The sequence below is a fragment of the Mauremys reevesii genome, linkage group 4, assembly GCF_016161935.1.
Source record: "Mauremys reevesii isolate NIE-2019 linkage group 4, ASM1616193v1, whole genome shotgun sequence".
Taxonomy (NCBI): domain Eukaryota; kingdom Metazoa; phylum Chordata; order Testudines; family Geoemydidae; genus Mauremys; species Mauremys reevesii.
In genome coordinates this window covers 49,402,308-49,417,671 of record NC_052626.1, presented here as the reverse complement: position 1 = coordinate 49,417,671, position 15,364 = coordinate 49,402,308, and the positions used below count along the sequence as shown (strand labels likewise).

The following is a 15,364-nucleotide window of genomic DNA, read 5'->3' as shown; positions in this document are numbered from 1 at the left end:
TTAGAATAATGTTTTACATAATAGAGAAATTGAAATCTGTAAATTTAGATGTGATGAATTGACCATTAACCTCATTTCTCTTTGCTGTTCAGGAGCAAGGAAAAAGTATTTTCTAGATAAAATGTTGACATCACTCTTTACAGATGAAAAGGCTCAAAAAGTAACTGTAATTGTAGAGGAATTACTCAAATATACACTGCAGGCAATGTCAAGAGTTCTTCTCAACTGACTGTTGAACATCATCATGGGTGCTTTGAGTCACAGTGTAGTTTTCATTTACAACACATCACTACTAAAATAATATTTGCTGCCTAGTAATTGTCAGAAACATCCAGGGAACAGAGATCTTTATACATAACTGTACTGCCCTGTCAAATAGCTTTGATACTATCAGCTTTGCTAATCACTATGAAATATGAAGATTGAGGTAAAAGACCCTGAATTATATGAAATCATATAATATGGTTGGAGTACTCCAATCCCCATCACATTTGATACTATTTCACAACCTTGTTTGATTAATTTTGATTGGTAGTAGTTAGATAAAGCAGTTGTCACCACCTGTGATTAAAGATTAGATGCTACTCAGGAATATTCTTTAGTAACTTTAATCTGCATGCATCAAAAGCTCTTATTAGCAAACTGCTCTTTGTGCATGACTCTGCACTTGTAGTCTACTCAGAGCAAGGCTGGCAGATAATGGCATCTTGTTTTACAACAGCCTCATTTTGGTGTGACAGTTAATGTTTCAAATGCTGAATATATTGCAAACACCAAACAGGCTGTTGAAACACACATCAGAATTAACAGTATAGCAGTAAGCGTGGTGACATTTACCCACCTTGGAAGAATCTTCACTAAAAAACATATTGAAGTCATTTACCTAGAAAGCTTTATTGGATTGTTTGTATGATTGATTGTGTGCAAGCAATATGACATTTGGCTTTGCCAAAGAACAAACTGTATAGTACAGTAGTGCTTTCCATCTGTACTATATGCTGCAAAGACATGGACTAGCTTTTGGTTGCTTGAGGTTGGAAAAGAGAATTTTTTTTTTAAAAAGTAACAGTACTGGTTCATGTTTGACTGCTGGAATACAGGCAATGCTGTTGAATGTGCATCTCAACTGGACAAGTCATGCCCCACAAGTTGTTGAGAAACAAACACCAGAACAACTAATCTTTGGTGAACTAGTTGGTGGTAAACAGACATAAGGTGAATAAAGGAAATATTTTGAAGACACTAACAAGAATGTCAGGATACTGTAAACAACAATTATAATAAATGGCAAATGAAGCTGTTTGAGGATAACTTCATCTTTGCAGTGAAGAGCCTGGACTCCTTCAGGAAGTTAGCAAGGTGGTTCTTTGTGGTATAATGTAAACTTAACTGACTCATTTTGCATAAGCAGATCTTTAGGACTCAGCCCAGTCACTTTCTGCAGAACTAGAGCACCATAGTGATTAGTTTACCAATACATTGTGTTCAAGGCTGTCTTCTCAAAAAGAAGCTAGAAACTAGTTTTCAAATAAAAGCTGAGATTCTCCTATACATTTCTACTTACCTCAAATCAAGGGGAGGAGGCGCTACAACTAGGGGTTTTGCTCTGATGGCTTTTAAAGAAAATAAACTATGTATATTTTCCTCTTAGCTGATTGCTGAAGCCCAGCTAATACCAAAACTGCCAGGCAAACTACTACTGCCAATCATTGGAGGGATTTGGGAGCAGTTGCTTCCCTGAGAGATTGCTTCTTTCAAACCATGCTTAAGTCAGTTTGGTGAGAGGATTGGGCTGCTGGCAGAAACTTCGTTTTAGACACTTCCGTTTAAAGCAGTAAATGGGAACCCACCAAGTGAAGATCGCCACAGATAGTTCGAGACACTATTCTGTATGGTTATCAAATGAAAACGTGTTAAAGAGCAATCAGCAATCTTGAAAGGTAGAGTAGATTCTTAGAGATACACAGCTGGTATATCAATCCACAGATCCTGTACACCCTAGTGCAGTTATTCTGTAGGGAAGGGATAAGTGATCAGATAAAATGAATTAATAAAGGATTTAGGGAGGTATTCTTTAAAGGAGTGGAAATGGGGTTCGGGCCTCCCATGACTGGTACAGCAGGGAGCCAACCCACCCCCATTTACAGCCTCCCTTAATCCTTATTTGGGGGGGAGGACTGGCAAAGTCCCAGCAGCAGGTTAGCTGGGCACCAGGATGAGTAAAAAGGGAGGGCTGACAGCAGTTCCCTCTTCCTTAGTATATGTAAATTATTTTGGAATTACCTGCACTGTACACATGTATCTGTCGAGTACTCCCAGACATGTAGGAATAAAGTTGCGGACTAATCAAACCAGTGGTTCTCAAACATTTGTATGCAAGACAAATCAGACTCCTGAAGGGGTACGGTAGTCTGGAAAGATTGAGAGCCACTGAATTAAACCACATCCATGTCTCCTGTCCTCCTTCCAGCATAGCCAGACAAGGATTGTTCATCTCTGAGGAAAGGATAGTTTTGCCTCACTCATCTTCTGATTTGCCTATAGCAGCATTAACTAAGCTTCAAAAGGAGGTTAAAATCAACCCTCGGGGATTAAGGAGAATCACAGTAATCTGATGCATATATGGAAATGGAAGAAAAGGTTGCATAAGGTTAATTGGCATAAACACAGCTTTTTTCCTAGCATCTTTTTCAACATCATAAAAAAACTTGTGTTTTCTGTTGTAAAACTTTCTGGTCATAGGTTCTGCAGATCACTAGTCTTGATCTATTTAAAAGACAAAATTTTGTGTGTTGGGTATTAGTAATAAAATTCTTACTCATAAGCCATTTTAAGGTACTATATCCCTGTTTACAAGACTGAATGGCATTAAGTCTAAATCCTTACCTCTGTCAAGTAGTATGCTGTATCACAGGAGCTTTAGATCCAGTGTAGTTTTCCATATGACTTTACATTTAGATTTTGTTTGATTCCCATAATGAGCTTGGAATTTAATCTGAAAATCAGTTAAATTATTTTATACAGCTTGAAATACATCTCTAATAATTGTTTGGCTATAAAATCTTGATTTGAATGTCTCAACCAAGTACTGGATTTTAAATTAAGTACTTTGATCTTATATTTGATTATTAAACCACTCTGGTTAACTTTTTAAAAATAAGCTTAATGTTTTATTTAAAATGATATATTTTTTAAAAATTTGTATGTTGGAGAGCTGAAGGATGACAGTTCTGTTTCATGACAGCTTTGGAGGTTTTGAAATGTTTCATTCTGCATTGGAATGAAAACAAAGCCTTATGTTTGTTTTTGAAAAAGCAAAATTGTCAAAATGTCCATTTCCCAGTCAAAAATCTGAGCTGTTTGGTACGGTGTGGATGTAGTGCACTGGCCTGGGATGTGGGAGTCACAGGTTTAAGTCCCTGCACCTCCCTGATTCAGGGTTTTTCATCCTAGATTAATCAGACATAGCAGGGACTTTGAATCAGGGACTCCCATATCCCAGGCTAGTACCCTAAACCTGAGGCTATAGAATGATAGAGTCTCTCTCTCTCTCTCTGCCTCTACCTTTACAACAAAAACTTCATCAAAACTGATGTCTGTGTGAAAAATCACAGCTTTGATAGGTCAGCATACAGTATGACAAAACTTTATTTTACTGAAAATGTTCTGATTAGCTTTACTGTATGTTCATTCAGACAGATACTGCATTGCTAAATACATTTTGTGTGTTTAAAGAACTGCAGCCAGACTCAAGCAATATTTGAACAAAATTAGGAGTAATTTTTCCATATTGCTCTTGCACAATTACCCATGTGTGTACATGTCTTATTTAAGGTGCTCTGAATGCAAAACAAATGAAGTTACGCAAGCAGTTTAGTGTCTATGCAAATTAGACCGCAAATAGTCACACTTGCCGTCACAGTTTTGAAGATTTTGACCCTAATATTTTGTTAGAATCCTATTCAAATCCTGTATAAAAACCATTTATTTCTTTCCAGTCATTCCAAATTGTGTACGTAAATGGAAGTATTGTTCTCTAAGACTTTCTTCTTCTAATCTTCTGTCTGATTCATTCATTGATACTTCAGTCTAATATTTATAGAATCAGAACTCATCAGCACGGAAGAAATGTTGATGTTCCAAACCCAGGACTGAGGCACCACTGGCAGCATGACAACCCTAATTTTAAACAAGTGTGCTTTGATGTTCTTCTTCGGCTAAATGCAGACATGTATTCCAAGTAGATGTTTGCACGCTGGAGCCTTTTGTCCAGCAGGACCCGAACAAGGGAGATACTCACACCTCATGCCTGTAGCCTGGCAGCATTGCCCCAACCCCCCTCAGTTCCTTTTTACTGCCTGTCAGATATAGTCAGAGCTCTGTGTGGCTGTTGCTACAACCTCACACATTTATAGCCCGACCTCCTCACACAGGATCATGGCTGCACCCAGCTGCAGTGATCAGCTCTCTGCACCTTGCGGCGTGGCCGCTGCATGGCTTAGAGAGGAAGAAGGATGTTTTTTGGAGGCTGTCCAACAGGTCCTACTTAACAGCAGGAGACCTTCCATTAGAATGACCTACAGGGCAAAGTGGAAGAGGTTTTCTGCATGGTCCTTGGCCCATCAGTCCCATCTGATAGAGGCTTCCTGTAGCACCTTCAGGAATCAGGCCAAGTATCGGCATTTCATCCCCCTATCCAAGGGAAATCTGTTTTCTCAAAACAAAATTCTTGAGAAGTCTCCTCCGCCTGCGTACTCCAGTCAGAGAGGTGGCCCCTTTGTAGGACTTGAACATGGTTTTAGCGGCTATAATGGGGCCTCCATTTGAGCCTCTTGCTTCCTGCCTGCTGCCCCTCTTGTTTCAGAAGACTGCATTCTTGATAGCTATTACCGGTGCCAGGAGGGTATAAGAGTTGTAGGTCCTGATGGCTGGGCAGTTCTCCAGGGACAAGGTGATGCTTCGGCCACACCAAAGTTTGTATCCAAGGTGGTGTCTCAGTTTCACCTGAACCAAGCCATGTATTTACCTGTATTTTTCCCCAAGCCGCATTCCTCCCGGGAGGAGCAACACCTCCATACACTAGATGTTAGATGCTGTCTGAACAGGACTGAAAAGTTTTGTGTTTTGCGTCGTCTATTCATATCGTATTCAGACTGCATGAAGGGACAAGTGGTCTCTGCGCAGACCATCACTAGATAGACAACGTTTTGCATCAGGTGTACATGTGAGATGGCGTTGGCTGTGCCTCCTCAGCAGATACGGATGCATTTGATGAGAGCAGAAGCAACATCAGTGGCCTTCCTTAATGGCATTTCCATATTGGACATTTGTAGTGCGGCCACTTGGTTGTCTGTACACACATTAATGGACCATTATGCAATCACTGCTTCTTCCAGAACAGACGCTAACGTCAGAAGAGCAGTCCTACAATCCTTGCTTAGGTAGACTCTGGATATTCGGTGCAAAGGAACTGAGGGGGGTGGGGTATCAGGGTGGCTCTGCCTCATATAGCCAGGGAAGGTGCTACGGGCACGAGCGCCACCCTTCTACGGGTACTGCTAGGCAAAAGACTGGTGGTTACAAGTAGCCGTTTCTTTTTGAAAGTTAAATCAATAGCACTAAACTCACAGGTCTTGTAGTTCTCTATGGAACGGAAACAACACAGGGTAGAAGCCGTGCAAATTTCCTTGCAGTGCTTCACCAATGATCCACAACTCTTCCTTCTTAGAGACTATCTGGAGTAATCAGTTCTCCAGAGCTATTAATCTTTGGTAAGAATGCCCTTTTTGGAAATGTTTATGATGTGGGCATATGTCTGTAAGGAACTGGATTGAAACCCAAACTCATCTCAAAAAAGCCACCAAACAGCTTTCAAATAGCAATATATTTGATGACAATATCAGTGATCACAGTAGTGAACTATATTTCAGCTAATTACAAGAGTTTAAAAAGTTCTTCATTCCATTATCTTCGTTACTAAGACTTGCAGTGCCCCAAGGGAAAAGATTTCTGTTTGCAGACATGCAAATACACATTGAATGCCCAGTGTCTTTAACTAATTAACTTTCTTTGGAAGACGTAGTTTATCTCCCTGTCTTTAAAAAAAAGATAAAATGTTTTAGCAAGGTGCCAGGCTGCCTCCTCTCTAAGGTTTGGCAGGCCACTCTTTCTTCCAACAGCCAGTGTTTTCATAGGTGGGAGACAACATGATGAGGTAAACCCCTCCTCCTCGTCACTGTAAACAGGTTTAAAGTGAGAAAAAGCAAAATAACATCAACACAGTTATTTGAAAGTACTGGAGGATCTCAAATCTGCACTTGTGGGTCTACTTTTTGAAGGCATTTGGTTAACAGTTTAATACTGGAAATATTTTCTCATTGTTTCTATATTTCGTATACATCTTATATTCACATTTTGGAGATGAAAGAATCAGGATGATTTTTCAGACTTAGAAACTATTAGGAAGATATTGCTGGAACAAAAACAATTTATAGTCACTGCAAACTGAATGTTTTATCCAAAGTTACTGTGTTTAAATGAGCAAGTAGTAGTATAGTAGATTGGCATGAATGTGATACCTCTGTTTTTGGGTAAGGGATTTTATCGTCAATGTACTGTTGTATTAGACTTTTCCCTGTCATGCAATGGGCTATAGATTGGGGGGGTTAGGCTTTACTGTAATACGAATAATAATGCATTGCTACCATTCTTATAACAATGCCTTATATTATAAAACAAGGATGTATGGCTTTTCTGTGGGAGCTCAGGAGGAAGCCCTTCAGATGGAGATTTTATATCCTTTTAAAAGTTGTAACAAAGGACTGACAATTAGATTCTGAGCTCGTCTATATGGAAAGCTGGTCCTGATTAACTGGTCCTGATTAATTCCCTGTGTGGATGTTCTTATTCCAGAATAAGAAGGCTTTATACCAATTTTGCGTAGTCCATTTTGGAAGTGGATTCATTTTAGGGCTTGTCTACATGGGAACACTAAGGAAAATTAATAAAATTAACTTTTAAAGTTAAATTGCATTAACCCCCATGACTGTGCTCTTATTCAGAATTAAAATGGCCTTAATTTGGATTACTTTAATTCTTAAATTTACACCTTTTAAGACCTATGTAGATAAAACCTAATTCAGAATAAGGCCCTCTTATTCCAGAATAAGATCTAGACAGGAAGTTATTGCAAAATATCTCTTCTGCTTTAAATTCACACCCTACCTTAACCCAAATTAATTTACCAGTAGACAAGCCCTCTATTTAATTGATTTTCGTGTGTGAAGAATGCCTCATTTTTCACTGCTTTCTGACTTTGTCCCATCATTTCCCCATTTCTTCCACTTAATCAACATTGTTTTATTTTCTTGTGAGGCATTTACTTTTCCTACCTTGATCAGCAACCTAGGTTTTATACTAGAAGAACAAGTTCCTCACATGATCTCTGACTGCTAAAGTTATTGTTTTGTACACAACTAGTTAATCACCCACATTGTTGTTTTATTCAAACTGATCTCTCCTTATCTTTTCTTTGCACAGGGCAAACAAGGCAAACATGTCTTATATGGCTGCAGTGAGCTTTTCAATGCTGCACAGTTTATAAAACAGGTAAGTTACCACTAATATTTTAAACTTTCAATACTTTGAGTTAATTGCCTTAATATTCCATAGCTGACTTTATTGGATTCAGTTGTAGAAATTGAACTATTTTAAACAATTGAATGCAAATTGAAATAAAGATCAACTGGTAAAAGTTAAAAAAAAGATTCTAATAAAATGTTAGTGTTAGTCTGGATCTGTAAAAGCAGCAAAGAGTTCTGTGGCACCTTGTCATGCATCCGACAAAGTGGGTATTCATCCACGAAAGCTCATGCTCCAATACCTCTGTTAGTCTATAAGGTGCCACAGAACTCTTTGCTGCTAATAAAATTTAAGAAACCTGAGTTGTAAATGGTATTTAGCAAGTGCACATGTAACAGATTAATATGGTTTGTAATCAAGTATGCTTTAATTAAATGTCTCCAAGTAACATAAACTATTATGGAGAAGATGGATTGATTTCACAGAACTCCTCCAAATTCACATGTCAATCCATATTAGCTGTTGAAATACCCCAGCAGGGTAAACACCTCCATCTGACATTGTTTTGAAAGCTTTGGCTTAAGCTTTTCACATTTAGGCTCTGTCTATACTACCAGGGTAAGTCAACCCAAGTTGCACTACTCCTGCTACGTGAATAACGTAACTGGAGTCAACATAGCCTAGGTCGATTTACCGCGGTGTCTACACTGTGCTGCGTTGACAGGAGATGCTCTCCCATCAACTTACTTTACTCTTCTTGTTCCGGTGGAATACCGGAGTTGACCAAAGATTGATCTGCAGTCGATTTAGCGGGTCTTTACTAGACCTGTTAAATTGACCCCCACTGCATCAATCGCAGCAGCATCGATCCCCAGTAACTGTAGACATGGCCTAAGTGCCTGACCTTGAGAGTGCTACACCCGTGAACTGCAGTGGGAGTTGCAGGTCCCCAACACCTTTTGGAATAAGCCCTTAAAAGACAGTGAGATTTAATTAACAGTAATATCAATTTCTCCACACTCCTTTCCAACGATATACAGCTGCTCAGCCTAGTTGACGCTGTTGAGCATTTCTTAGCACTGCAGTGCCTCCCATCACCTATATTTCTTCCTTTGTTAGTCATTTCATGGTACATAAAGCAAATCAATTGGTATTTAAATACATCTGACAGAACTAAGCACATTCTTACTTCATAGGGATGAGAGTCCTTAGTGTACACTATTAAGCCGACAGCTCTGTACTCAACTGTGTGACTACAGATTTTTCTTTTTATGAAAGATTGGCTTTGTTTAGTAGACATTCCAGAGCTGTTCATTTTTATTGTACTTTCAGGACAAAATAAACCAGTGCTTTTTATACCTTACATTTTTCTCTTAACTAGCATTCTTTTATTTGTAAACAGCAACCAAATATTGTAAAAAACAGAAAGTTTGCTCTTTAAACTGAATTATTGGGCTAAAAAATAATATTGACAATGTGATTTTTTTTCTCTTCTCTTTGTATTTAGCTGTCCCAACTTGGGCAGAAATAGGACCGAAAAACACCATTATTTGAAACTACCTGGCAGTTTGGAAGTGTGAAGAAAAAGATCATGACAACACTCAGATGACACCTTCATATCTATAACCTTGTTATAACATTAAAACTTAAACCGTTCCATTAATCTGATAATTTTGAAGGAAGACCGGTACTTAACATAGTGTATATGAATAACAGAATAACATTTCAGAAAATAAAACTTAATCTATATTCTGTCTGCTGTAACATTTCTGTGGTTGGTGCATTTTACATTTTTAGATTGCAAATGTGTGTAATTGTGGTATGTCTGGGACTTGAGTGCAATAGAAAGTGTAGTATATGCAAGGCCTACATGCAGATAATAGCATTTATCAGGTACCATATGTATCCTTTAGTTCTTGTTACAGTAACTGACACAATTGTTTTAAACAAAAATTAAGAGAAAATTGCTTAACTTGAAGAAATATGTTCTCCTATTGAAAGCCAGACCATCTAAATTTATGTTAGAAAATGGAAGAAGACAAAACTGCATTTTTAGGCCTGTATGTTTATCAGGGGGAAATTCCAGTAACAGTGTCACAAGAGGGATAGCTCAGTGGTTTGAGCATTGGCCTGCTAAACCCAGTGTTATGAGTTCAATCCTCAAGGGGGCCATTTGGGGATTGATCCTGCTTTGAGCAGGGGGTTGGACTAGATGATCTCTTGAGGTCCCTTCCAACCTTAATAATCTATGATTCTATGACTGGGAAATAGCAAAAATAAGAAGAACTTCATAGATATGTTTTGTAGAACCCAAACTAATTTTTCAGAACCAGCTATAAATGATCAATGTTTTAAGCATTTTATAATAACATAAGAATTGCCATAGTGAGTCAGATCAGTTGTCCACAGGGCCGGCTCCAGCAACCAGCATTCCAAGCTGGTGTTTGGGGTGGCATTCTGCACGGGGCGACAGTCCCTGTTGTTTTGCCCCCAAGCAGCGCGCCGAATTGCTGCCGTGGACAGCGGGGGGAGTCTGTGCGCCCTTAGGGCGGCTCGCGCGTTTCTGCGGTGGCGGCAGTTCAGCAGCAGCTTCTATGTTTAGCTGTCCGCGCCTGCCACCCTAAGGACACACGGATGGCCCCCGCCATCTGTGGCGGCAATTCGATGCGCTGCTTGGAGCGGCGAAAACTGTAGAGACGGCCCTTGTTGTCCATCTCGACTACCATCCCCTCTCCTACAGTGGCCTGAACCAGATATTTCAGAAGAAGGTGCAACAAACTCTTCAGAAAGTGGTTATGAGGTATGAACCTCAGGGAAAGTTTGTGTTCCTAACCTTGGTAGAGATCAGCTTGACTGTAATATTTCTTCTTATAACTTCAGATATTCTTGTCATCCACATAAATACCCAGTTCTTTTTTTTATTTTAGACTTAATATTTTGTACCAAAGGGTTCTGCTGGCTAATTGTGCCTTCTATAAAAAATAGGACTGTCGATTAATTGCAGTTAAGTCACGCGATTAACTCAAAAAAATTAATCACGGTTTAAAAAAAAATCAGTTTTAATTGCACTGTTAAACAATAGAGTACCAATTAAAATTTATTAAATATTTGTGAATAATTTTCTACATTTTCAAATATATTGATTTCAATTATAACAGAATACCAAGTGTACAGGGCTCGTTTTATATTATATTATATTTGATTACAAATATTTGCACTGCAAAAATGATAAAAGAAATAGTATTTTTCAGTTCACCTCACACAAGTACTGTAGTGCATTCTTTTTTGTGAATATGCAATTTACAAATTAAGATTTTTTTTTGTTACATAACTGCACTCCAAAACAAAACAATGTAAAACTTTAGAGCCTACAAGTCGACTCAGTCCTACTACTTATTCAGCCATTCACTAAGACAAACAAGTTTGTTTACATTTACAGGACATAATGCTGCCCACTTCAAATTTACAATGTCACCTGAAAATGAAAACAGGCATTCGTGTGGCAATTTTGTAGCCGGCATTGCAAGGTATTTACGTGCCAGATGTGCTAAACATTCGTATTTCCCTTCATGTCTTTGCCACCATTCCAGAGGACATGCTTTCATGCTGATGACACTCATTCAAAAAAAAAAAGTGTGTTTTAAATTTGTAACTGAACTTTGTGGGGGAGAATTGTTTCGCTCTGTTTTACCCACAGTCTGCCATATATTTCATGTTACTGCAGTCTCAGATGATGACCCAGAATATGTTGTTCATTTTAAGAACACCTTCACTGCAGATTTGACAAAATGCAAAGGTACCAATGTGAGATATCTAAAGATAGCTACAGCACTTGACCCAAGGTATAAGAATCTGAAGTGCCTTTCAAAATATGAGAAGGATGAGATGTGGCGCATGCTTTCAGAAATCTTAAAGGAGCAACACTCCGATGTGGAAACTACAGAACCTGAATCAGTTTTTCAGAATCCTTCATTGCAGTTCATTTGGCTGTTTAAGGTTCTGAAAAATTTTATGGCTGTTAACCTGCTCATTCATCTGCCTGCCCAGTCAAAATTTCAGCATGAAACTGGCGGAATCTGTGGTCCTCTTAACTCACATTTATCTTTTTTGCATGATCATTAAATGTGTAACTGTTTTAATTGGGTATTGTAACAGAAACTGTTTAAAATGTAATTTCTTCATGAGCACTAAAACAAAATCACAATACAGCTCTTACTGCTTTGTAAGTCTAAAATTGAAATACATTATAACTATAGCACTTTATGGTGGATGCTGGTTCAGGGGATTTTTTTTTAATGCAAATTTCTCAGGTAGACTTAGCCACAGAATACACAGGGGAGTTTCTTAATTAGAGCAGCCCTGTAATGGCTGGATTAATATTGTCACTTCCCCAAAATAGTATCTCTCTACAGGAGGTGACTCTCAGCCTGCCCTACCAAATCAGTACAGTTTGAGAGGAGGAAATTTCTTCAAATTAAATAATTACACAACATACCAAAAGAGAGGTTCTACTTCCTGAAATGGTGGAATTCTTTGGGGAAGGGAGGCAACTATTTCACATGTGTGCTGTGTGTGTGTGCACATACATATTTTAATAATTTTATTTAAGAACTGTGAGATTATGTGATTTGTTGCTTTAATGGTTGAAATTTTTCAGGATGCTTCTTCCCACAACCTTTGAATTTTTCAACTACCTTCTTTTGTAACATTAATTTTGTTCAAAGGGAAATCCTTTTCTGATACCAGTGAATTCTTAGACATCCCCACACAAGTATTGCATTTCATCTACTCCTTAAAACATGAGTACAAAGTCATACAAGAAAACAAATGCATTTTAGTGCCATTTTATCCATAGGAAATATTGGAAATAAAAATCATCATAAGAACACAACATAAGAATGGCCCTACTGGGTCAGACCAAAGGTCCATCTAGCCCAGTATCCTGTCTTCCAACAGTGACCAGTGCCAAGTGCCCCAGAGGGAAAGAACAGAACAGGTTATCAAGTGATCCATCCCCTGTTGCTCATTCCCAACTTCTGGCAAACAGAGGCTAGGGACACCATTACTGCCCATCCTGGCTAATAGCCATTGAACATATGCACTCTTTCATTATCTCAGCTCAGCAGTTTGTCTAGTACTTGTAACTACTGGCACTCCCCATCTTCAAAAAAATCCTATTTCAGTCCAGTTCTTATACTAACCTCATCCCTATAGTATCTGAGCACCAGTAGTGTATAAAGCAACATGACTAACATCTGTTACGTGTATCTCATCCTTGCTCTTATTCTCTACCCAGTGAGGAAATTGCATGCACAGGTTTTTGTTTGTTTTTAATAAATTATACTCTGTGTTTATATTAGTGAAAATGAGGTCAAAGTAGTACATCTGGCACTTGGAATGGAAGGGAGTGAGTGCTGAGGTGGTTCTTCATTCCTATGGGAGTTTGTTCCAGAATCTTGGGCCAGCCTATGAGAAGAAAGCTCCATTTCCTGCACAGGTGAACTTTGCCTTTGTCGTGCTTCTGAGTGCTTGAGAAGCAATGTTGTTGACCACACACTTCAGCCCAACTCTTTTAACAATTTCTTAGATATCCTGGGCCCAAGTCATTGAGCCCCTTGGGGGGGAAAAGGACCAACATCTTGAATTTAACACATTATTCTATAGGAAAACAGTGTAATGTGCAGAAGATAACTTGTGCTCCCTGTAGCCCAGATTGCTGAGGATATGTGCTGCTGCATTCTACAGTAATTGGAGGGTCCTGATGGCTGAGAGCTTCATGCAGAAGTAGATGTGGTTGTGTTCAACCAGGAAGTGACAAAGGCATGTATAATTGAGCCTGGGTGGTCTGCCAGACTGGGACAGAGCCTCCTTGCCATCTGTGGTTGGCAAAGAGCATTATTCATGGATGCTGCTATGTGAGCACTTAGCATCAGCAAGGAATCCAGGAGCACTCCTAAACTATGGACTGAACTGACCAGTTATGGGTGTGTATCTTCAACCAAAGGACACTGCAGTATGGCTGCAAACTCTGCAGAATGCCTTCCATTGTCAAGCAACAGAAACTCTGCTTTTTGCTTGGGTTCAGCTTCAAATGTATGGGCTTTTATCTGTTTAGGACTGTTTTCAATTTTAATATATGCCAGGTGGCTTTTCTTACTGATTTCAAAGTTTGTTCAATATTTAAACCACAGTTTAGGCAGATTTAGTTCCATTTCACATGTTCTGGAATTATGATTCACATTTTTTTCTAAATTATGTAGAACCAAGTTTTCTCAACCAAATTTACCATTCCTTATAATTACTACTCCTTTTTGCAGGCCGAATTGAGTCTGATTACCCTCTGATACACCTCTTCAATTTTAGCGAAGTCCTGCCCACAGTACAGTGACTAGTACTGTGTAAAGCATTATAGTTGTGGTTCCACTTGTTACATCCACTGTTCTAATACCTTTTCATCTCTATGCAACCTTACAAATTCTGATTTCTCTTTGCTTGCTCTCTGGGAGTAATAGAAATCACCCATATAGGAGATCTTATTGTTCTCATTTCTTCTCTTCTTAACTTGTTTCTCTCCCTCGTAAAAATAATAATAATAAAAAAAAATAAAAAAGGTTAAAAAAGGGAGAATGTTTAAATATTTAGACACGGGACACATTGTCAAATACTCAGTAAATTTCATTTGCTATCTTCCAAGAATCCAGAGGCACCTTAAAGCTTTGCTGTATGTACTTCATCATTTGCTACTTGAGCAGTGCACATGTTTTATTATTAAATAAAGCTTTAATATATTTCTAAATAAATGTATAGTTCCTCCACAACACACACAGTTTGGTTTTCATGTTTGATACATTCCACACCTTCTATTTTGTGTCAGCATCAAAACGAAGTAGAGCAGAGTCTCAGAATTGCAAACATGTCGGGAATGGAGGGTGTTCATTACTCTGAAATGTTCACAACTCTGAACAAAACATTATGGTTCTTTCAAAAGTTTACAACTGAACATTGACTTAATACAGCTTTCAATCTTTACTATGCAGACAAAAAATGCAGCTTCTAACAATCTTAATTTAAATGAAACAAGCACAGACATAGTTTCCTTACCTTGTCAAATCTTTTTTTAACTTTCCCTTATTTTTAGTAGTTTACGTTTAACATGGTACTGTACTGTATTTGCTTTTTGTTTGTTTGTTTGTTTGTTTTTGTGTCTGCTGCTGCCTGATTGTGTAATTCCAGTTCCACGGGTCCGGTCAGTTCGTAACACGTGTTCGTAATACTGAGATTCTACTGTATTTCACGGGGCATCTCTTTGGGAAAATTTCTACAGCATTTACTGATCCTTTCTACCATCATCGGGATATTACATGTTCCTGCTAAGTGGCTCAGTGGTAGAAAAGGAATGCAAGGGTTCATGCAGGGAAACCTTTAGCAGGACTGTCGGCTCCATCATTCTAAGGGCTATTGAGGTTAAGAGAAAGCTCTTTCTGTGAAAGACAGATTTGGGCCATGTGTGGATCAGATCCTGAGGCTTTAAACCAAGTAGCTCAGCACTTCTGATGCTGCTAATTATATTGATGCTGAGTGGCAGCTGAGGCTCAGTAGATGGTAGATCACTGTCTTACCTCCTTGCTCAGCTTCCTTTTTAGCACTTCCCACATAGTTGCTGCTGCTATCTTACTAAAGAAGTATCTTACTCTTGCTAAAGAAGAGTCAAAGAAGTTCTGTAAGATACTTATTTAAAAGAGAGAGAAATAGTTGCACCTACTACTGTGTTTTCTGAATCCGA

The 15,364-nt window shown here is 38.6% G+C and overlaps 1 protein-coding gene across 3 annotated transcripts in view; it reads left to right on the top strand.

Annotated features, from left to right (window-relative positions):
- Positions 1–9,333, top strand: part of SCFD1 (sec1 family domain containing 1) — a 133,756-nt gene extending 124,423 nt beyond the window's left edge. For 2 of the 3 annotated variants that reach the window (XM_039536363.1, XM_039536362.1), the window contains exons 24-25: positions 7,540–7,608; positions 9,089–9,112. In XM_039536363.1, coding sequence (XP_039392297.1) covers positions 7,540–7,608; positions 9,089–9,112 — 93 coding nt within the window. Of the gene's footprint in view, positions 1–7,539; positions 7,609–9,088 lie in introns of all 3 variants that reach the window. The other variant, XM_039536361.1, reaches the window with a different exon arrangement.
- The last annotated feature ends 6,031 nt before the right edge of the window (positions 9,334–15,364 follow it).